The sequence below is a fragment of the Sorex araneus genome, chromosome 4 (assembly GCF_027595985.1).
Source record: "Sorex araneus isolate mSorAra2 chromosome 4, mSorAra2.pri, whole genome shotgun sequence".
NCBI lineage: Eukaryota > Metazoa > Chordata > Mammalia > Eulipotyphla > Soricidae > Sorex > Sorex araneus.
This window is the reverse complement of record NC_073305.1, coordinates 76,074,764-76,096,838: the sequence shown is the minus strand read 5'-3', so window position 1 is coordinate 76,096,838 and position 22,075 is coordinate 76,074,764. Positions and strand designations below refer to the sequence as shown.

The 22,075-nt window shown below is 49.4% G+C and overlaps 2 protein-coding genes and 1 non-coding gene across 7 annotated transcripts in view; 2 read left to right on the top strand and 1 right to left on the bottom strand.

The window, feature by feature from the left end:
- Positions 1 to 16,722, top strand: part of USP49 (ubiquitin specific peptidase 49) — a 73,425-nt gene extending 56,703 nt beyond the window's left edge. For 4 of the 5 annotated variants that reach the window (XM_055134272.1, XM_055134269.1, XM_055134271.1 and 1 more), the window contains 6 exons: positions 924 to 1,151; positions 3,097 to 4,426; positions 6,327 to 6,531; positions 11,677 to 11,785; positions 12,331 to 12,536; positions 13,472 to 16,722. In XM_055134272.1, coding sequence (XP_054990247.1) covers positions 3,125 to 4,426; positions 6,327 to 6,531; positions 11,677 to 11,785; positions 12,331 to 12,536; positions 13,472 to 13,662 — 2,013 coding nt within the window. In that variant the 5' untranslated portion in view covers positions 924 to 1,151; positions 3,097 to 3,124 and the 3' untranslated portion in view covers positions 13,663 to 16,722. The remainder of the gene's footprint in view (positions 1 to 923; positions 1,152 to 3,096; positions 4,427 to 6,326; positions 6,532 to 11,676; positions 11,786 to 12,330; positions 12,537 to 13,471) is intronic. The other variant, XM_055134273.1, reaches the window with a different exon arrangement.
- Positions 10,738 to 10,853, top strand: LOC129404495 (U5 spliceosomal RNA). Its single transcript, XR_008629894.1, has one exon. It is a non-coding gene; the product is annotated as a U5 spliceosomal RNA (small nuclear RNA).
- A 3,806-nt stretch (positions 16,723 to 20,528) lies between the features above and the next one.
- TOMM6 (translocase of outer mitochondrial membrane 6) lies at positions 20,529 to 22,011 on the bottom strand. The gene is made up of 3 exons (XM_004605794.2): positions 21,693 to 22,011; positions 21,019 to 21,122; positions 20,529 to 20,810 (listed from the first exon to the last, which is right to left on the bottom strand). Exons 1-2 carry the CDS (start codon positions 21,857 to 21,859, stop codon positions 21,026 to 21,028), a joined length of 264 nt encoding a protein of 87 aa, XP_004605851.2. The 5' UTR covers positions 21,860 to 22,011; the 3' UTR covers positions 20,529 to 20,810; positions 21,019 to 21,025.
- Between the last annotated feature and the right edge of the window lie 64 nt (positions 22,012 to 22,075).

Below are 22,075 nucleotides of genomic sequence, written 5' to 3'. Positions count from 1 at the left end.
TGGTCTTTTACTCTCACCATTGCAAGTTTTCCCTCTTGAATATTGCGTGCCTGCCACATCAGAAGTGATAAGTTTCAAGTGGCAATGTTAAGACTGTTATAATCCTTGGGAATTGCAAAAGAAAGATACATAATAAAAATATAAACTACATTCCTGTGAGTGTTAGGCATTGTTCTGAAATAACGTACATGAGAGGGGAGTTTAAACAGTATTTTGAACCAAGTAACCTGAAGTTGTGTGCTCTTTATTCTCTGCTTGTGTGTTAGCTGAATTTGCTTTGCTTGGGGGCCACACCGGCTGTACTCAGCACTTACTCCTGGTTCTGTGCTCAGGGATCACTCCTGGTAGTGCTCAGGGATCAATCATATGCATTGCCAGGAATGAAACCTCCTTTAGCCACCTCCAAGCAAGCAGCCTTCAATGTTAGCACCTTTCTGCTAGACTGTCTCTCTGGCCCCAGATTAGCTTTTTCCTTTTGTGTCACTTTTGAGAGCTTTCCATTTCTGGACCAGAGCTTTTTTTCCTTTGGAGAAGCCAGCCTGTCACAATTTCCCCAGTGTGATGAGCTGCAGGCCTGTCCGGTGTTTTCCTGAATGGATTTCCTCTTCCATATGGCAGGTCAGTGAGTCACCACAGCAGATTTGTAGCGGGAAAGGGCTGTGCAGGCAAGGAGGTACGAGCTCAGCACATTTATGGATCAGAAAATGAAATGTAAAGAATTTCCAGAATGGCCTTTCCATTTGACAGCGCCCCGTGGAGAGCTTATGGGATGGGCACACTGTGTGACTCTGTGTGTGTGTGTGTGTGTGTGTGTGTGTGTTTCTGTTTGACTTTTGGTTTTTCTTGCACAGGAATTGATTTAATGTTCTGGATGTTATATTGCCATGTTCCTTCTTGTTAACAGAAATATTCTTTCTTTGTAGGATTTGAGACTGTATATGTGTCATGTGATGAGATCTCAGTAGCAGTTAAATCCTGGAAGACATCAGCCCTGTTGGACAGAATGGGGATTTGCTAGGTTTTGAGTTGTAAGAGTACTCAGATATGATTCACTGTGGGACTGTGTCTGTATGGGAGAGAGGCAGAAACGGAGACAGAGAGATTTTGGACCACACCCAGCTGTGCGCAGGGCTCACTCCTGGCAGGCCCAGGTAATTATATGCGGTCCTAGGGATCATACCTGGGTTGTGCACGTGCGAGGCAAGCCCCTACCCACTGTACTGTCTCTCCGGCCCCAAAGTCTCTGCTTTCCAATACTGCAGCTATTAGCCACATGTGAGTAAATTTAAATTGGGTAGAGTGAAAAGTTTAGTTCTTCAGTCTCACTAGCCACATTATAGTCCTCAGAAGTCACATGTGACTAGCTTTAGTGTATTATTGATATGCAGATAAAAGAGTATTTTCATCATCATTACAGAAAGCTCATTTGGACCTTAGATTCCTGTGAATTCTTCATCCCTTTGTTTTTATGGGTTAATAAAATGGTTCTGAGGTTTCCAGGTACAAATAGGTTATTTTGGGATTTGTTGTTTTTCTTTGGACACACCCAGCAATGCTCATGGCTTACTTCTGGCTCTCCTCAGGGCTTATTATTACAGGAATATAAGTTGTTTTTTTTTGTTTTTTGTTTTTTTTTTGCTTTTTGGGTCACACCCAGCAATGCACAGGGGTTACTCCTGGCTTTTCACTCAGGAATTACTCCTGGCAGTGCTTGGGGGACCATATGGGATGCCGGGGATCAAACCCAGGTCGGCCGCGTGCAAGGCAAACGCCCTACCCGCTGTGCTATCACTCCGGCCCCAGGAATATAAGTTATTTTTAAAGTGGAAATACATGGGGCCGGCTGGAGAGATAGTACAGCATGTAGGGCGGTTGCCCTAAACACAGCTGACCCAGGTGCGACTCCTGGCATCCCATATGGTCCCCAAGCCTGTGAGGAGTGAACCCTGAGTTCAGAACCTGAGTAACCCCTGAGCAGTCGGGTGTCCCCCCAAAAAAAAACAATTTTTTTTAGTGGAAATACTGGTGGAGGGGTAAATGCTTATAAGAGGCCCCAGGTTCAGACCCTGGCACTGAAAAAAAAAAAAAAGGAGATTTTGGTGTGGAGAGATAGTACGGTGGGTAAGACAGCTGTCCTAGTATGGAATACATTGAAATCCACCGAGATTGCCTGCTGAGGAGAGCTAGAGGAATGGTGTCCGGGTAGAGCATTTGCTTGGTGCCAGCCGGCCCTGGCATCACGTGCTGTCCCAGCACTCCCAGGGGTGATTCTGAGTGCAGACTCGGGAGTGATGCCTGAGCGTGGCGGGAGTGGGCCCGAAGCAAACAGGACTGCCTTTTCATGTGAGGGTCTCCCTCTTCCCCCTGACATCTGAAGCACCAGCCGTCTCTTCTCACCATCCCTGCCCTTCCTCACTCCGGCAGGAGTGTGATCCGCGTGGTGCACACAAAGGCTTTCGGTTCTCGGACATTGGAATCGGCTCTGAGCCGCTTCAGCATACAAATTGCTCGCCTGTGGTGACCAGTTGGGCGCAGTCAGTGTGGAATCAGGGCAGTGGCATTCTGTGAGGAACACTACTCAGCCCGGTGTAAAACTTAGCCGACATTCAAAAATTAGAACAGGCTGAAGAAACATAAAGCTTCAGATTGGTGCTAAGGGGCCATAGATACAGCTCAAGGGTGGGCACGTGCCCTGTTGGGTCCACAGATCCCCCGAAACACAGAGCAAATAGAAATAAAAAATAATTTTGGTTTCTCGCCCCTTGTATTGTATTTTCATGATTTTTTTTCTTTTTAAGGAATATGAAATTGTTCTAAGGTCATTCTCAGCCTATACCAACTTTTACCTTTTTTAAACATTTAGTCCTTCCAGAGGGAGCTATTTTATTTTGCTTTTTGAGCCTCACCCGGCGGTGCTCAGGGGACCATGCGGGATGCCGGGGATGGAACCAGGGTCTGTCGCGTGCAAGGCAAACGCCTCACCGGCTCGATGGTTGTTCCCCACCCAGGGAGCCAGTTTCGCTCGGGCCGGCCGAGCGCAGCTTGCGAGCCCTCCCCAGGAAGGCGGCCCCGCTGAAAGCCCCTCTCTCCCCGCAGGTTGAAGGAGCGGCCTCTCGCCTGAGACATGGATAGATGCAAACATGTGGGGCGCTTGCGGCTGGCGCAGGACCACTCCATCCTGAACCCGCAGAAGTGGCGCTGCCGCGACTGCGCCACCACCGAGTCGGCCTGGGCCTGCCTCAAGTGCTCGCACGTGGCGTGCGGCCGCTACATGGAGGACCACGCGCTCGAGCACTTCCGGGAGACGGGCCACCCGCTGGCCATGGAGGTGCGGGACCTCTACGTGTTCTGCTACCTGTGCGAGGACTACGTGCTCAACGACAACCCCGAGGGGGACCTGAAGCTGCTGCGCAGTGCGCTGCTGGCCGTGCGGGGCCCCAAGCAGGAGCCGCCGGTGCGGCGCGGCCCCACGCTGCGCTCCATGGCGGCGGGCGAGGACGCGGCGGCGCCCCCGCAGCGCGCGCCGCCGGCCCAGCCGCAGATGCTCACGGCGCTGTGGCACCGGCGCCAGCGCCTGCTGGCCAGGACGCTGCGCCTGTGGTTCCAGCGCAGCTCGCGGGGCCGCGCGCGGCTGGAGCAGCAGCGGCGGCAGGAGGCGCTGGAGCGCAAGAAGGAGGCGGCGCGGCAGCGGCGGCGCGAGGTCAAGCGGCGGCTGCTGGAGGAGCTGGCCAGCGCGCCCCCGCGCAAGAGCGCGCGCCTGCTGCTGCACGCGCCCCGCGCGCACGCGCCGCGCGCCCCCGCCGGCCGCGCCGCGCGCCGCGCGCCCGCCGTGGCCCCCGGCGTCACGGGCCTGCGCAACCTGGGCAACACCTGCTACATGAACTCCATCCTCCAGGTGCTCAGCCACCTGCAGAAGTTCCGGGAGTGCTTCCTGAACCTCGACCCCTGCAAGACGGAGCAGCTGCTCTCCAGAGCCGCCAACGGGAAGGCCCCGCTGCCCGGGCTGGCGCCCAGGAGCGACGGGGCCCGGGCCCAGGCGTGGGGGGCTGAGGGCCTCTGCCGGAGCGGGGCGGGCGCCTCCCTGGGCAGGAGCCTCGAGCTCATCCAGAACAAGGAGCCCCGCTCCAAGCACATCTCCCTCTGCCACGAGCTGCACACCCTCTTCCGGGTCATGTGGTCCGGGAAGTGGGCGCTGGTGTCGCCCTTCGCCATGCTCCACTCGGTGTGGAGCCTGATCCCCGCCTTCCGCGGCTGCGACCAGCAGGACGCGCAGGAGTTTCTCTGCGAGCTGCTGCACAAAGTGCAGCAGGAGCTGGAGGCCGAGGGCACCAGGCGCCGCATCCTCATCCCGCTCTCCCAGAGGAAGCTCACCAAGCAGGTCTTAAAGGTAGTGAACACCATATTTCACGGGCAGCTCCGCAGTCAGGTAGGTGTGCCCGTGAGGCGGGCAGTGTGTGTGTGTGGCTTCCCACCCCCAGTGCTTCTCCAGTGGCCGGGCCGACCAGAGTAGCCGGCGCTCACCCAGTTAAGGTGCTTGAGGGCGACCCTGACACCCTTCGCTATTCAGTGTGTCTTCATGGTCTTGTGGGTAGTGATCCAGCGTATGTGTTTGGTGGTGGGCAAGCCTCTCAAGGAGTGCCCTAGGGCCTTGCAGTGCCTGGGGCGGCCTCAGGCTACCAGAGCCATACCTGGGTGCAGGGGAGTGGGGGTGGCAGGACTGCACCCAGTCTTGGGTGCCAAGGGTGGAACTCAGGACCTCTGATCCCCATGCTGCCTCCCCAGGACGTGGGTAGATTATCTTAGCTTCCCTCGCCCCAGTGCTGCATTTCCAGCAAGCGTCTTAGTTCTGAAGGACAGGCAGCCCCCTGTTCTGCAGGGCCCTTTGGCTGTGCCATCAGTTGATCAGTTTGAGGACCAGCTTGAAAATTGAACAGCCTGTTTCTAACCCTCGCTCTGGTCATTTGCTTTTTCATTTTTCTTTTTCTCTTTCTCTGGGTCGGGCTGTGGGGGCAGTGGGAGGAGTTGGAATGCAGGGCCTCTCCATGCAAGGGTTTCCCCCCTGGCATCCACAGCCCTCGCTGCATCACAGGCAGGCGTGATAGTGCAGCGGGAGGCTGTTTGCCTTGCATGAGGCCAACTCGAGTTCGATCCTTGGCATCTCATATGGTCCCCTGAGCAACGCCAGGAGTAACCCCTGAGCACCACCAGGTGTGCCCCAAATCCCCCCCCTAAAAAAAAAGCTCACCCTTCCCACCTCGGTGTTCTTTATATGAGGAAGGAAGCTGGCGAGGAGGATGCAGAGGGTAAACAGTCTTCCTTCCTATCCCCATTCCCTTTCATTTCTTGGCTCTTTAATCGCGTTTCAACATAAACAGCGACTCCTAGATAAAGCTCTGTGAGGCTATTCAGGAGAACACTGGGATTTCCTCTACTCTACAGTTTCTGCTTGTTTGTCTTTTCTTGGGGCTTCCCCAGAATTGCCAGGGGCTCGGGAGGCCATGTGGAATCGGAGATTGAACCCAGGGCTCATCCCGGGCTTGTGTTCCAGCCCCTTAAGCCATCTCCTGAGGCCCCCCCAAAAGAATATTTTAGACTTCAAGAATAAAGGGTGGGGTAATGAAATTCAGATAAAACCTCTAAACTTTACTCCCATGCCTGTGAGGTTTGGTGTTTTCATATTTAGGCTTTCCTGAGAAGGGTTAGTGGAATAGGGAAAAAAAAACAAACTTGCTCTTGTTTTTGCATGTGAAATGGGAGTATTTATAAGCACTTCCTCTAGTCCATGAGAGTTCTTAAGAAGAAAGGGACATCTGGGAAATTTATAATGGGAGAAGAGGTCTAATCATGAGGTACTTAGAGATTATGCAGGCACAGGGATCTGTGTTGAATTGCTGCAAGAACCCAGGGCAAAAGGAGAAGCGAGTTGGAGTGGGAGAAAGTGGTGAAAACTGGCAAGGAAAGAGGATGAGAAGCAGACAGGAATTTGCATATTTTCCGTCTCAGCCTAATTCCTGGAAAGATCCGCGCTGGCTTGAGTTTAGGCTCTGCAGCACGGAATCTCTTGCGCTGGTTGAAAAGGGAAGAGGGTGGAGAATTGTCTTTGTATTTCACGATTTTCCAGTCCAGCCAGCATCACATAGTTATAAATATATGCCAGAATTGGTATGCTCTAATTCCTTACATTCAAGTTAGAGTTGTTGTTTTAATATTGCAGTTGTTCTGGGGAGAAGTATATGTGTGTGTGTGTGTGTGTGTGTGTGTGTGTGTGTGTGTGTGTGTAACTGTACATTTAGCTTTGGTCAAGTTTATGTGTCTTTCCATTGTAGGTTACGTGTGTATCATGCAATTATAAATCCAATACCATTGAGCCCTTTTGGGATTTGTCCCTGGAATTCCCCGAACGCTATCACTGCATAGAAAAGGGGTTTGTCCCTTTGAATCAGACGGAGTGCCTGCTCACTGAGATGCTGGCCAAGTTCACGGAGACAGAGGCCCTGGAAGGGAGAATCTATGCCTGTGACCAGTGTAACAGTGAGTGCTGGGGAAAGTGAGGGGGGCGACGGGGGGCGGGGGGCTCTTAAAAATCCCTTTGAGCTATTTCTCTTATCTCTTTTATTTTGTTGTAGTTTGTTTTTTTGTGGGGGTCACATCCTAATAGTTTCCAGGGCTTACTTCTGGCTCTGTGCTCAGGATCACTCTGGCAGGGCTCTGGACCATGTGTGTGTCAGGGCTTGAGCCCGAGTCGGCCATGTACAAGGCAGACACCGCTACCTGTCATACTCTCGCCCCTCTCTTGCCTCTGTGGTCAGAAGTAAGATGGACGATACTGAGTGTTTCTAACACACCTTTTAAGAGTTTTTTTTTTTTTTTTTACTCCCATTTTCTAAGAACAAGCATCTGTGGTTTTGGTTTTGTTTTAAATAAAAGCGAGAGGTGTGTGTCCTTTGGAGCCTGCTGTGACTGACACGAGTTGTCATCTTAGGAGGTATTTCTAAGTGTGGATCGGAAATGGAGACTTGCCCTAAGAATGTGGATGTTTAGATTCAGAGTGCTCAAAAAGGTTCAGCTTAAACTCATGAACATGAATTTGACACGAGTTCTTAATTCATCAAACAGGCCATGATGGCACAGCCTGTCGGAGGACCATGCCATCAGAAAAGTGCCTTAGTACTGAATTGGAGTCTGTCAGGGAGCTGCTAAAGGTTGGCACCTGAAGCCAAGGAAGCAAGTTCTCAGATGCTTCGTGGCAGCTTCGTGGCTACTGTCTTGTTTGTTTGCAGGTAGGGAATTAGTTTGGGGGTTACACCCAGAGGAGCAGGGCAGCTACCTGTGGCCTTGGGCTCAGAGCTCACTCTCAGTGGTGCTTGTGGGACCATGTGATGCCGGGGACTGAATCAGGGTGGGCAGCATTAAAGACAGGTGCTGCAACCCCTGAACTATCTCACAGCTCTTTCTTTCCATTTTGAGCTTTAAAGAGGAGTCATAAGAAAGTAGTATTTCTGCGGCTGGAGCAATAGCACAGCGGGTAGGGCGTTTGCTTTGCACGAGGCCAACCCGAGTTCAATTCCCAGCATCTCATATGGTCCCCTGAGCACCGCCAGGGGTAATTCCTGAGTGCAGAGCCAGGAGTAACCCCTGTGTATCGCCGGGTGTGACCCAAAAAGAAAAAAAAAAGGTAGTATTTCTCTGTGGAGTAATTTAATTTTATTCATTGTTATTTTTTGCTGAATTCTGAAGAGATTTTACGAGAATAGAAAGAGGAGCGGAGGGGCTGGAGCGATAGCACAGCAGGTAGGGCATTTGCCTTGCGTGCGGCCGACCCGGGTTCGATTCCCAGCATCCCATATGGTCCCCTGAGCACCACCAGGGGTAATCCTGAGTGCAGAGCCAGGAGTAACCCCGGTGCATCGCCGGGTGTGACCCAAAAAAAGAAGAAGGAAAGAGGGGCGGAGAGGGCAGCAAGCCTCCCACAGTCAAGAGGGAGGAGGTCTTTTTATTTTACCCTTTTTAGTTTTTCCTCCTTCCTCCTCCCCCAGCCCCCAAGGAGATTTAACTTTAAAGAGTCCTTCTTTGGGGCTGGAGAGATAGCACAGCGGGTAGGGCGTTTGCCTTGCACGCGGCCGACCCGGGTTCAAATCCCAGCATCCCATATGGTCCCCTGAGCATGGCCAGGGGTAATTCCTGAGTGCAGAGCCAGGAGTAACCCCTGTGCATTGCCAGGTGTGACCCAAAAAGCAAAAATAAATAAATAAATAAAGAGTCCTTCTCTGTTTAGTTTTAGGGACACAGCAGCACTCAGGCCAGGCCTGGGGCGCCTCCCTGTAAAGCTGCGCTGCTTGTGTGTCAGCCTTACTGCTGGCGTGCATGGAGGAGGCATGGGTCGAGGGACGGTCTGGTTGGGAGGCTGGAGATAAAACAGGGAGTGCTGCGGAGAACTGGAAAGCAGTTTGCTTCCGCATAATTTGAATTATGAGTTTTAGTGAGAAAAACCTTACGATAGTCCTTTATATAGCTGCTTATGGAGGTTTTTGATTTTTTTTTTTTTTTTTTGTTTTTGGTTTGTTTGGTTTTTGTTTTGGGGCCACACCTGGCAATGCTCGAAGGTTACTTCTGGCTTAGTACTTAGGAATTACTCCTGGTGGTGCTTGGGGCACCATATGGGGTGCTGGAGGTCAAATTCGAGTTGGCTGCATGCAAGGCAAGCACCCTACTCTCTGTACTATTTCTCCAGTCCCCGTTTATTTGGTTTTTAACATTGTAGAAAATATATTCTCTTAAGAATCAGGACAAAAGTTATATTTGCTGTTAGGTGTCATTTAAAACAATTTGATATTTTGTATTTTTTTGTAGCCTAACCTACCTGCTAGATATTGAGATATATCACTAGTGATTTAATTTATTTCATTACAGGATAGTGATTCGAAAAGCTCTCTTCACTTTAAGGCAACAGAAAGTCACATTAAGAGCTATAATGCTGGGGCTGGAGCGACATTGAATAGGGTGTTTGCCTTGCATGCGGCTGACCCAGGTTCGATTCCCAGCATCCCATATGGTCCCTTGAGTACCACCAGGAGTAATTCCTGTGTGCAAAGCTATGAGTAACCCCTGTGCATCGCCGGGTGTGACCCAAAAAGCAAAATAACAAAAAAAAAAAAAAGCTTTAATGACATTCTTGGATCTGATAGACTAGACAAGAAATGGTGTTTTCTATTTTATTTGAAGAAAGGATTATTTTTCTGCTTGCCAATTTGTCAGAATTTTTCTAATCCAGCTGAAGTAATTGCAGGAAAGGAAATTATGGCGATGGGAAGAGTGGCATTGATCTATTGCTTGTGAGGCTTCAGAATTGCCAGTCTGCTACCTCTCTGGGTAACCAGCTTAATCATATGGAGACAGAACTGATCAATCTCAATTGAATCAGTAATTTCTTTGTGAATTTCATTTTAGGGAAACAAAGCCACCTTCTGTATTGTTTCCTGCTAGCTCACAGGCTCCCTCTGCCGAGAGAGGCAGTCACTGCCAGGTCCCTCGAAAAGCTGCAGCAGCTTTCACAAATCCGCTGGTGAATGGGGCCATAAAATAAGGAAAGCCACTTTGAATTCCCTTTCTGCTCATGCCCCACTTTCATAAGTGTCGGCTATAGCCCCAGCGACTCTGGCTCCCTTGTCCTGCTTCAGTGTGTTACGAGAAGCAACAGCTCTGCAACCTATTGTCACAGAAAGCTCCATGCTACGTCATCAGACTGTGATTTGCTGCCTTTCATGAGTGGTGCAGACAGGACTAGGAATCAGGTGGCAAGCTCTTCAGATGCTGAGACTGTGAGAGCAACAACTCGGGCAATTATCAGGCACCACAGTGAACCGCTGTCTAATTTTATATTCTCATCCATTGGTTTGATTCCTTGAACAACAGAACTGTCCATAAATGGCTACGGAGATGCCTTATCTCGGAAATTAGGAGAACTTTATTTCCATTATTTATCTGCTCTGATTTTGAAATGCATTTCATTCACAATTCAGTAGCTTTAAAGACTAGACTGGAGTCTCAGCCCTGAGTGACCAGGGCCAGCCCGTCAGCCTTCTCTTGCACATCCAGCTTTTAGTTCCAGAAACGGATTTGAAAAATTCAGGATGTGCAGGGGTTAAGGTAATCACCATGCATGCTGCTCACCCAGATTTGATACCCTGGCACCACATATGCCCTGCGCACTGCCGGGTGCAGACCAAAAGCCAAAAAGAAAAGAAAAGAAAAAAAGGCTAGGGGCCGGAGCGATAGCACAGCGGGTAGGGCGTTTGCTTTGCACTCGGCCGACCCGGGTTCGATCCCCGGCATCCCATATGGTCCCCCAAGCACTGCCAGGAGTAATTCCTGAGTGCAGAGCCAGGAGTAACCCCTGAGCATCACTGGGTGTGACCCAAAAAGCAAAAAAAAAAAAAAAAAAAAAAAAAGAAAAAAAGGCTAGTTACAGCATAAAAATATAAAACCAGCAGTTTCCAATAAAAATAATTAGGGAATATTTTTATATGCCACAAATAAATCATGACAGGGAAAAATCACCGTCCTTGAGGCTGCAGTGGTAGTAGGCATTTGTCCTGCCTGCGGACAGCCCAGGTTTGATCCCCCACAAGCCATGTTGTCCCCTGAACCCACCAGGAGTGATCCCTGAGCTCAGAGCCAGGAGTAAGCTCTGAGTTCATCTGGTGTAGCCCTAAAACAGAAATCTTTTTAAAAATCACTGTACTCTGGTTTCACTTTAGATCACATAAATCTTTTGCCTTTTACTAAAGGTTTCCGTAGAGAGGAACAGTTCTGAATGTTTTTTTTAAATTTTTGGGTCACACCTGGTGATGCACAGGGGTTACTCCTGGCTCTTCACTCTGGAATTACTCCTGGAGGTGCTCAGGGGACCATATGGGATGCTGGGAATCGAACCTGGGTCGGCCGTGTGCAAGGCAAACGCCCTACCTGCTGTGTTATTGCTCCAGCCCCACAGTTCTGAGTTTTGAACCAATATTTTGAAGGCTTGTTTCTGCAAGGCTAATAAAAAAAAAAAATCAGCATCCTGGTTTTCTTTTCTTTGTCCTGGTCCTAGGTCCAAAATCTGTGTCAGGATCATTTTACTAAAGGGGAAACTGGAGTTCAGAGTTTTGAATAGCATGTCAAATAGCACGCAACTAGCTATGTGCATGAAGTAGATTTAGGTCTATCTGATGAAAACAAGGGCTTTTACTTTGTTTGGGACCACACCCAGTAGTCTCAAAGCTTACTCCAGTGTCAGTGCTCAGGAATCACTCCTGACAGACTCAGAGGGCCATATGGGGTGCTGGGAACCAAGCCCGGGTTGGCCACACACAGGGCAAGCACAATGCCTGCTGAACTAATGCTCCCGTCCTTGCTTTTACTTGTCTATTTTGCCTCATAAGCCATGCTCGGGGGTCTGGAGCCACTCTTGGGGCTGCTCGGTGTTTCCATGCCAGGGACTAAGAATGCAAGGGTTTGACGCAAGGGCCTGAGTGTGCAGCCGCTCTGGTCCTGTAGTGCCAGAGTTTGGACACGGAGCTCAATACTGCCAAGTAAGGAGAATGTCTGTTGAGAGGCAGATCATTGTGTCTGCCAGAGCACAGACAGAATGAGTCTCCTCATGATCTATGTCTTATGCCTTCTCGAACCATCTAGGCAAACGACGAAAATCCAATCCCAAACCCCTTGTTCTGAGTGAAGCTAGAAAACAGTTAATGATCTACAGACTACCTCAGGTCCTCCGGCTGCACCTTAAGAGATTCAGGTAAGCTTCCTCTGGGACCGTCCACATGGTCAAGTAGGCTGATTTTTGGTTTGGGGGTCAGGGGGTGGTGTTGAGGCCAAGCCTGACAACGCTCCAGGGCGATTCCTGACCCTGTGCTCAGGGAATCGTGTGGTGTCTCGTGCAAGGCAAGCACCTTTTCCCGTAGACAGACTGTCTGGCCTTCAGCCCTGACTGCCTGACAGGCTTGGGTGAGGGCCCATGTCCTCTGAGTGTGGCCCTGTGTGGTTGGCTGGCCTGCACAGGTGGCTGCACTTGACAATGTCCGGGCCTCAGTGGGCTTGGGTCCTCTGTGGGATAGTCTGAGCAAGCTATGTGTAGGTGGGCCTGCAGTCAGTACAAAAAGATGGCTGCTGAGGCGCTTGTGAGGAGATTGGTAGTGCCAGAGATCCTCCTGAAACACTCCCGGTAAATACATGTGGACGAAACAGAGCCATGAAGTTTTCTCAGGCCCCTCTTTTGCCTACCTCTCGCCATGGCAGTACATGTCACTTCTTCCTAGTAAGAAGTTGTTATGTATGTTCTAGGTGGTCTGGCCGTAATCATCGCGAGAAGATTGGGGTCCATGTCGTCTTTGAGCAGGTATTAACCATGGAACCTTACTGCTGCAGGGACATGCTCTCCTCTCTTGACAAAGAGACCTTTGCCTATGACCTCTCCGCAGTGGTCATGCATCACGGGAAAGGGTTTGGCTCAGGACACTACACAGCCTATTGCTACAACACAGAGGGAGGTGCGTGCGCTTTGCTCCGGGGGGTGTGGGACACGGAAGAGGGTTGGTTTGTCCACATTCCATTGCTTTTCTTTTATTTCAACCCCACCAATCATCTATAAGGGGAAATTACATACGTTCAATTCCGGTGGGAAGAATTAAGACCATTGGAACTGAATTTTTGTTGTGTCGCCAATAACATAAGATTATTGTGAGCATTGACAGGAACCCACACACAGTGCCCTGACAGAACGCCCTCACTGTGTCCTTCTTCCCTCCCTTTCCATGGGCGCGTGGGTCTGGCCTCTCCCGAGGAGCCTCCGTCCTCACCCCGAGCAGAGCCTCCCGCTACTGCACAGAGGCAGTGGACTGACCTCGAAGCAGCAGTCCTTCCGATGGCCCGTGAACTTTATTCTGGCTAAGTTTTCCTCTATCACTTCCCTCTATTTACATGTCCTCACTTCTCCCTCTCATCTCTGAGCCTGCAGTTCCCTGTCTCTGCAGAAGCCCTAGTGGGCCATGATAAGGCCTGAGTCAGGCAAGGACAAAAATGACCATCAGGGGCCAGAGCGATAATATAGTGAGCGGGCAGGGCTCTTGCCTTGCACGCAGCCAACCTGGGTTGATTCCCGGCACCACATATGGTCCCTGGAGCCCTACTCGAAGTGATCCCTGAGCACAGAGCCAGGAGTAAGCCCTAAGCACCACCAGGGGTGGCCCAAACCCAAAATTTTCCATTGGGTGGATGTCCTGGGCTGTACTGAGGAAGGCGTGGGGGTGGGTAAAGTGGGCGAGAGGGAGGTCTGCTGAGTTCGTGTACTTGTCTCTTCCCCCAGCTAACGGCAAACCTAGCTCTGCTCGGACTCCTCTGTCCCTTTCTTCATCTCTTCGTTTTGCTTGCTGAGTGGACAGCTAAACTAGGTAGTCATTTCTCTCTCTCTCCTTTGGTTTCCTAGGTTTTTGGGTCCACTGCAATGACTCAAAGCTGAATGTATGCAGTGTCGAGGAAGTGTGCAAAACTCAAGCCTACATCCTTTTTTACACTCAAAGAACAGTTCAGGGCCATCCGAGAATCTCAGAAACCCAACTCCAAGCTCAGGTGCAGTCCAGCAGCAGAGATGTGGGCAGACCACGGACATTCCCCTGAAGGGGCGGTGCTCATCAAGGACTGGCTTGCTTTTAAACTCTCGGTGTCTATTTTCTTTCCTCTTACAAGAAATAAGGTTTACTGCAGTAACAAATTACTAGGTTTACCTCACTGGGTATCGAGCAGGTGTCAGGGGACCGTGTCCGATCATAAAGTTTACAGTCACTTTCTTTTGAATGGATTTGGAAATTTCCCTCCGCCGGTGAAACAAATAGGAGTAACTTCTAGGGGCTGAAGAGATAGTAAAGGGGTTAAGGCACTTGTCTTGTATGCAGCTGTGGTTCGGTCTGTGGCACCACCAGGTGTGATCCCCCTAAACCTTCCCCCCAAAACTTGAAGGAGTAACTGCTATGGAAATTATTTCATCAGTTGCTTCTTAATAGAAGACGATGTGGGTGGAGCAAAGAGGGAAGGGCAAAGGGGGTCTCAAGCCAGCGGGCGAGCCACTGTGTGTGATACCCTGCTAATCAGAACCCCGGAGCAGCATGAGAAGACCGTGCCCTCCTAATCTGAGCTGCCTGGACAGTGAGGAGGGCCTGGGCCAGCAGCTTGCAGATGGGATCCAAGGTACCAGGTGTAGTCTAAGAATGTGTCCTGCAAGGGAAGGAACCATCCCGGCAAGGGTTGGAAGCTTGTGGGTGGCCTTTTCAGCTGGGCATGGCAGTTGTAGAGAAAGATGCATGACCCTTTTTCCGTTCAGGGTCGACAAGGGCCACATGTCCACTGCTGTACGAGGAGCCTAGGGTCCTAGGCAGCAGGTGCTGCTTCAGATGTCGGACAGCCAGGTCTGGTTAGGAAGGCCAGTGGTCTTGTCACTCTCCCAGATGACCCTGCAGTGGCGGGCAGGGGTGCACACCCACAAGACGTCACCCCTCCCTGCCTCGCTGTGGCATGCAGTTGCTTACCCTGAAACTTCCTTCTTGCTCCTGGAGCCTGAACTATTCTTATTCACCAGATTTGGGAGTTTTTGTTTTTCTGGGCCATGAGAGTTGCTTGGGAATCTGCCCCCAGGGTGGCCAGACAGTTTATTCCCAAATCTGACAGTTCCTTCCCTTTATTGACCCACCCACCCTCAGTCCATCCCCAAGACAAGCAGGGGGACCTTGAGCTTGACTCCAGTGCAAAAAAGGTGCGTCTTTGTACCCTGGGTCCCTTTCCAACTGGAATGATGGTGCTCACATAGGAACATTTGTCTCCCTGGAATTTCCCTTCTCCATCTTAATCCTTCCCCTAGACGCACTGGTATTCCTAAATGCAAACTTCATGGGACCGCCTCAGTCGGTCACCAGGAATGCTCATCTTTTGACTGAGCACCCTGGATTAGCATTTCAATTCAGGTAGAAGGACAGTTTTCACTGTAAGGGGGTAGCGTGGGAGTTTGGGGGAGGAGTGAGAAGAGAGAAGCTAGTGGGCAAAGGCAGAGCCTTAGCGGTGTGGTTGGGCCCCATTTCCCGAGCAGCTCTGCAGCACCAGAGCTGGCCTCAGGGGACAGGCAAGACACCACTGGGACAGGGAGGAAATTCAGACAGAAAATGGCTCTCACCAGAGGAAAGAGGGAGTGACAATATTTTAAATTAAACTTGCTTTTTCCAACACTGTGAGGTTTCTGTAATATTTAGCTTTTATTTGGAAGCGATAGCGTATGGCATTTTTTATGCTGTTAGGTTTATATTGTCTGCTGCAGGCATCTTTGTACAAACTCGGCCCAGCCTCATCCTGTCCTGGACACTGTTTTAAAGTGTCACAGCTGTCCCACTGCCAGAGGCTCTGGTGGGAACTTGACTCTGAATGCACATGTTGAAGGCAGCATGTTTGCTGATGGCTTTGTGGCAAAAGAAAAGTCCATTAACTTAAAAAAAAAAAGAAGAGTGAGAAGGAAAATATAAAGTGTGCCTCCTTTCATTGAATACTATTTATAATTCTAGAAAAAGACTTACCAGTGGAGAAGGAATAAAGGCATTATTATCATCCCTTAGGCTGTCCATGAGGAAAGAAATTGTTTTAAAAAATATTAATGGGAAATGAAAAGACCTTCCATTTTTAATTAATAAGCATCTTATACCAAAAATGTTAATGATTGTTGAGCAGATTAAGGACTTTATAGAATGTCTTTAACTCAGTGAGCACCCCCATGTCAGATTTGTAAACCGGTTCAGTTGGAGTAGAAACTGGCATCAGGTCCTGGCGGGGCTACAGCCGTGAAGGTGCCCTGCAGCCCCTGACCTCGGGGGACCAAGGGCAGCAGCACGAGGTGCCACTGAGAACTTAGTATTTATGGAGATTTTATTGAAGAAAAGTTTCCTGCTGCATAAGCCAGTGGCTGTTGTGAGGGAAATTCCCTTTGCCTTTAATTTATTTGCATATTGAAAATAGATTAATTTTCTGGTTGCATCTTATTTTAAATTGAAGCATCCTAGGAGAAGAAAATAGTAACCAAGTAGAAGTATCCTAGATGCTACCGAATGAAACCCAAGATCTCCGAACCGGACCTTTGGGCCCCCTAGTTAGGAACACTGTGTTGTTGGCTGGCGTGTTTACTTTCCGCTCTAGCCAGCCAAAATGAATATGTCCCGGCCTCAAAAATGATTTTTACCTCAACCTTGCTTGACCCTCTTACTTGTGGTTGCCTCTGAGATGAGCATCCAGCTCATTTTAAAAAACAAAATAAGAAAAGAAAAATTGGGAATGCCCTCAACAGCTAGGAATGGCAGTTCTTCTTAAACCATAGGCAGAGCACTTGCCAGCTTTGACCCAGCCCCGCTCAGGACGAGGATGGGCAGTGCCACGCTGTAAAGAATTTTGGGTGTCTCTTAAATGTCATGGCTAAAATTGGAAACGGTAGAAGTGTTACTGTGTCCTATGGACTCAATAGCAGAGTTTATTTTTCTTTTGGATAGTAAGGCTTCTAGAGTCAATGATTGTATGGTTCCCTACTCTGGCTTCGCCCGCACACCATCCAGGGCAAGAACTGATGAGGTGGGTGGGCTGGCAGTGGGGCACGGCCCTCAACGGGCCCCATCAGTAGCCTGAGAGAAATTGACAGTAGTAGCAGAATGAAAATTTGGGCTGAGCGGGTGGGATGTGGGTGGGGAGGTAGGGAGGGAGAAATGGAGTTTGTTTTAACTTACTGATAAAGCTTTGTGAACTAATTTTATACAATTCATAAAAGTTGGTGCCTTGTTAAGAACTCAATTATGTATGGTATGCATGGGATGGGAAGCGTAAAGGAAAGGGTTCCTTGTCATTTCAAGTGGCAAAATGGGTCTGTATAGTGTAAAAGACATTTGGTATCAGACTCTTTGAATGCATTTCCTGTTGTGTGTGAAAGCAAACTCTTCGTACCAGCAAGTTCTGAAATTTTACTGTACTGTCCCAAATCTTTGTATTTGTGATCATTCATCCAATGGCTGCTGTTCAAGGCAGACTCTCCCATTCTCTTCTGTATCACCTCGCCTCCCGCTTTTATATTCGAACATGAACATGGGCCTTTTCAATTCAGGCTGAGCAGGCTACCTCTTCTTAACAGACACTCGAACCCTGTTTGGGCTTGTTTCTCACAAGTGAAGAGTCGCTCTTCCAGTCGGGTGGCAGAGCACAGATGTTCAGGAAAGGCCTTTTTGTCTTCCTAGCATTGGGCATCTTTATGGCAGAAGTCCAAAATGGTTCCTTCTAAAGTGGCACCATCACAGATTCTGAAATTCTTTTGCACAAAATTTCAGGAAGTGGTGTAGCTCGTAATCCCCTATATGTGAGCCTGTACATGGTAAGGCAAGCCGGTGCACTGTGTATATGCAAGAGAAGCCGCAGACACCCTGGCCCAGCCCAGCCCCTTTCCCTGGCGGGTGCTGACAGCACTAGTGCCAGCGGCTCTCCTGCAAGACTGCTTCCTGCCGCTCCATTTATTCCCACCCCGTGCTTCCGGCTGGCCTCGAGATTTCACCAAAGGGTGTTCATAAAGCTCACCCTGTGAAGCACATTTGATGATTGGGTCCTTCTGGCCTAATTAACTGAAGCATTTTCTATCTCTGGGTACCTTGTGTGGCCACTTAGTTTATTCCTGGTAAGTATGCATCACCTGGTGGAACTTTCTCTTGAGTCGTTTTATTTGTTTGGGTTTTGTTTTGTTTTGTTTGTTTTCGGGGGAGAGAGGGTTGTTTTTGTTTTTTTAGTTAGAATCTAACATTGAAAAGCACTTTCTAAGTATGACTGAGCTTACCTTCTATCTTTCATGTTCAAATTAACTGTTCTCTGGAATTAGAGCTTTTTGTTTGTTTAACCAACGAATACTCTCAATACACCAGAGCCACTATTGCATTGGTCATGTCAGTGGACTCCTTCTATGTCTAACTTCTGGTATGTTGCCATTTTAAACATTGGTTTAAGAGACTAGACTGGAAGTTGGTAGGATTTTAAATTGACCATGTCAGTTGTTGGAATGGTGGAAAACAGCACTTTCATTTACAAAAATAATTTACCAAATTGGTATGAATTTGAATGAATTGAATGCAGCTCAGTGGTACAGCACTTGCCTTGCCTGTGTGAAGTCAAAGGTCAATCTTCTGCATGGAGGTAAATAAAAACAAGAAAAGAAATTGTTGGGGGACCAGAGCAATAGTATGGCGGGTAGGGTGTTTGCCTTGCAAGCAGCCAACCCAGGTTCGATCCCTGGCATCCCATGTCTCCTAAGCGCCGCCAGGTATGGCACAAAAATGTTAGATATATTTGCATTTAGGTGGGGGGCACAAATCCAGTGGTGCATAGGGGCTACTCCCAGTGTTGCTCGAGGGAAATCCTACAGTACCAGGAATCGCGCCTAGGGCTCACACATTATAATTTATCTATCACCAAGCCACATCTCTAGCCCTGTTTGCTAAATTCTTGCCACTTTCAAGAATCAAGCCAATTGAAAATGAAACTTTACCTTACTGACATTATGGTTTCATCAGTAATCATTTTCACTTGAAACTAAAACAGTAATTTTAAATTCACAGAAGCTTAAACATCTAATAGGGAGAATGATGCTTTTTATTTTTTTTTTATTTTTTTTTTTTTTGCTTTTTGGGGTCACACCCAGCGATGCACAGGGGTCACTCCTGGCTCATGCACTCAGGAATTACTCCTGGCAGTGCTCGGGGGACCATATGGGATGCTGGGATTCGAACCCGGGTCGGCCGCGTGCAAGGCAAACGCCCTACCCGTTGTGCTATCACTCCAGCCCCCGAGAATGATGCTTTTTAAAGTGATGGAGCCGGATAGTACAGTGGATAGGGATACTTTCCTTGCATGCAGCCAACAGGAATTTGATCCCCCAAGAATGACCAGGAGTGATTCCTGGTAAAGAAGTAACCCATAAGCATCACTGGGCATGGCCCAAATACCAAAAAAGTAAAAGCTAGAAGTTTAACCTTTTGGAAGCTCAATGCTTGCTGAGTTTTTATTTTCAACTTTGACACCCAGCAATGCACAGGAGTTACTCCTAGCTTTGCTCTCAGGAATTACTCCTGGCGGTGCTCGGGGGACCATATGGGATGCTGGGAATCGAACCCGGATCAGCCGCATACAAGGCAAACGCCCTACCCGCTGTGCTATCACTCCAGTCCCAACTTTGAATTTTTTTTTTTTAACAAATGGAACAAGTCAGACAGACTTGAATGTCATTTCATTTCTATAAAGGAGTCACTGGCATTTCTTGGCTTAGCTGTGGTCTGGTGCAGGTCTAAAGGAATCTGAGGTATCATCCACCATTTCTTTCTGGCCTCCACTTGAGAAGCAGTGTCTTCCACCCTAACCCTGACTCTCACAAGAAATTCTTCCTCACGCCAACACAGGAAATAGAAACCTGTATATCACTAATCCCACTATGCTTTTTAAAAAACATTTTCATAGTCGGAGTTATTATCTTTGTTTTTCTCCAGTTATAGAATCCAGGGTCTTTCATGTTAAGCCAGCCAGTGGCCTGAATTCACATAAGCTTAAACTCCTTCTAACAGAAGCGACCTAATACAAGAGAATGGTGCTTTTAAAAAATGGTAAGAAATCTTCACTGTCTGTCTTTAGATTTATGTTGGCAGGATCACAATGGATAATTTTGTTCTGTGTACTTTCAGTGAAAATGTTGCTTGAAACCACGTCAGCCACAGGCCACTGTGGTGCACATATCCTGACACTCCTCTACAATCCATGTCCTTTAACCTCCACAGGTGACTTGGTGTGGAAAAGCCTTTTTTTCTTTTTTCAATGCCTGGTAAATCAACAAGAAAAAATTGCCTTGGGAACCTGTGTCCATCACCACATCTTTCTAAGTAAGCCTACACCAATTTTTCCCATGCCACTTTCCTATATCATTCATTTCCAAATAAGCCCAACCCCTGAGCCAGTGGCATGCTGCTTAATCTTAGTGTCAGAACACATCTGTTTCCTCGTGTAAGAAGCGGCTTCCTTAGTGTCACTTTCACATCCCATTCTCCGGGCTTGCTGACACCATGTCAGCACCCACGTATCACTGCCCTCTTTCTGCTAACAGAGTCCATGGTTACAGCAACAATGCCTCTGGTGCCTGCAAGACCCACTGGTGGGTACACTGGAACGCTATGCAGCACCAAATGCCCTTGTCCCTGGCATTGCTCAGAAACAGAAATCCCTCGAGAGTAAGCTTTGTTCATCCTATTAACATCAATATACAGTGGCTACTACAGGTTCTGCTTTATTTTTACCTTTTAAGTGAAGCAAACCACCTGTCACAATCCACGTTTGGGGCTGTTCTTGTCTCTCTTGAGAGTAAAATAACACATTCCTATGATTTTTGTAAATCTTGACTTTTTACACCTTGTTTTTGTAAGCTGATGTTTCTTATTAAAAGAATAAAATGGTTGTCTATGCAGTCTTTATTTCAAATATTGTTTAAATACCATACATAAGATCCAAGATCAGATCAAAGTGCACCCCTCCAGAAACTTGGGGACTATTACAGAACTTCACAAAACAGGTTAACACAGCAACTGAAGCCTGAATGCTGCCAAGAGGACGGAGTTCTGACTGGACTCGTGGAAGAGGAGGAAATTGGGAAGGTCCCTCTGAATCACATCAGCTGCCATCAGGAAAGCCAGAGTAGAGCTGTCTTTGGAAGGTTCTACAGGAATTCCATGTGCCTGCAGTAAGATGACAGGACAACAAGGGGGATGAGAAATGTGAATGCACTTGAAATTTAGGAGCTGCGAGCTCAAGTCTCTCCCAATATCTGGGCATCCATTTAACTAGGACTTGCTGAGAGCTTCACAAGTTCCTTTCCTGTGCGATCAGATGATTATTGGTTCTGCAAGACTCCTATGAGCCCCTCAGCACTGGTTAAGTGCTTACCTCTTGGTTACAGCCCAGGCTGAGGTGCCATTAAATCAATGTCGCTCAAGTTCCTGGCCAGCCAAACTCCAGCAGCAAAAAGTCCCAAATTAAGGATCAAGTTCCTGAGAAAGAAATGCATCTCATTAGCCTTGGGGGTCGGTGAGTCCGATTAAGGAAAGTGACTGGGGTAGTGTGTGTGGGGGGGGACAGCCCCTTACCAAAGCAAAACCATACTGTACTAGAATTTCAAGAGCAGTGATGGCTACGAGGTAGGTCGATTCATTTAGAGTTGGATAGTGTCTAGCAAGAGCAAAATCAAAGGCAAGCGCCAGGGGTGGGGAATGTGTGGGTGAGCGGAGACGCACAAAGCCTGGATTCCGTCAGGGCACCATAAACCAACTCTGCCCCCCGCCCCACGCCCGTCTGCATGTCGCTGCCGCCCATCCCTCGGTCCCGGGGCACAGGGAGCATCTCCGAGCCCTGGCGGGCGGGAGGTGTCCGAGTGAAACCCCTCGACGGGGGGTCGGGAGCGGCAGTGCAGCGGGCAGGGCGCTGGCCTTGCACGCGACCGACCTGGGTTCAACCCCCGGCTCCCGAGCCAGGAGAAAGTCCGCACCGCGGGGTGAGGCCAAAAATAACTCAGCAGGGGGCCACTCCGGAACAAAGGAGCGCGGGAGGAAGGCCCCGCTCACCTCCGGAAGTCGTTCCTATCGGTGGCGAAGCGGTAGACGCCCCGCAGCCAGTCACACACGTTGTCCGGCATGTCCGTGCCGTCGCCTGCCCCGGCTGCGGCGCTCACGCCGACCCCGCTGGACGCCATGGCCGCCCCGTGCTTTCCTCCCAGCGGCTTTCGACGCATCGTGTGGGCGCCGCTGGATGACGCACTTCCGGCCGCGCACTTCCGCCCGCCGCCGGGTCGCAGAGGGCGCCCTAGCTGAGCGTCCTAGCCCGCCCGGGGGGTGGGGGCAGCGCCCCCGGCCTGCCCGCCGCTCGCGTGACCTCTGAGTGATCGCGGACCCGGGAGGGTGGGGGCGCAGTACGAGCGCACGGCTCGGTGACGGGAGTTCCCCAAAAG

Coding starts and splice junctions, on each gene's coding strand:
- TOMM6 (XM_004605794.2), bottom strand. CDS start 21,859: ATGCGTCGAAAGCCGCTGGGAGGAAAGCACGGGGCGGCCATGGCGTCC. Junction 21,123..21,692: donor GATAGGAACGACTTCCGGAG/GTGAGCGGGGCC, acceptor TTTCTTTCTCAG/GAACTTGATCCTTAATTTGG.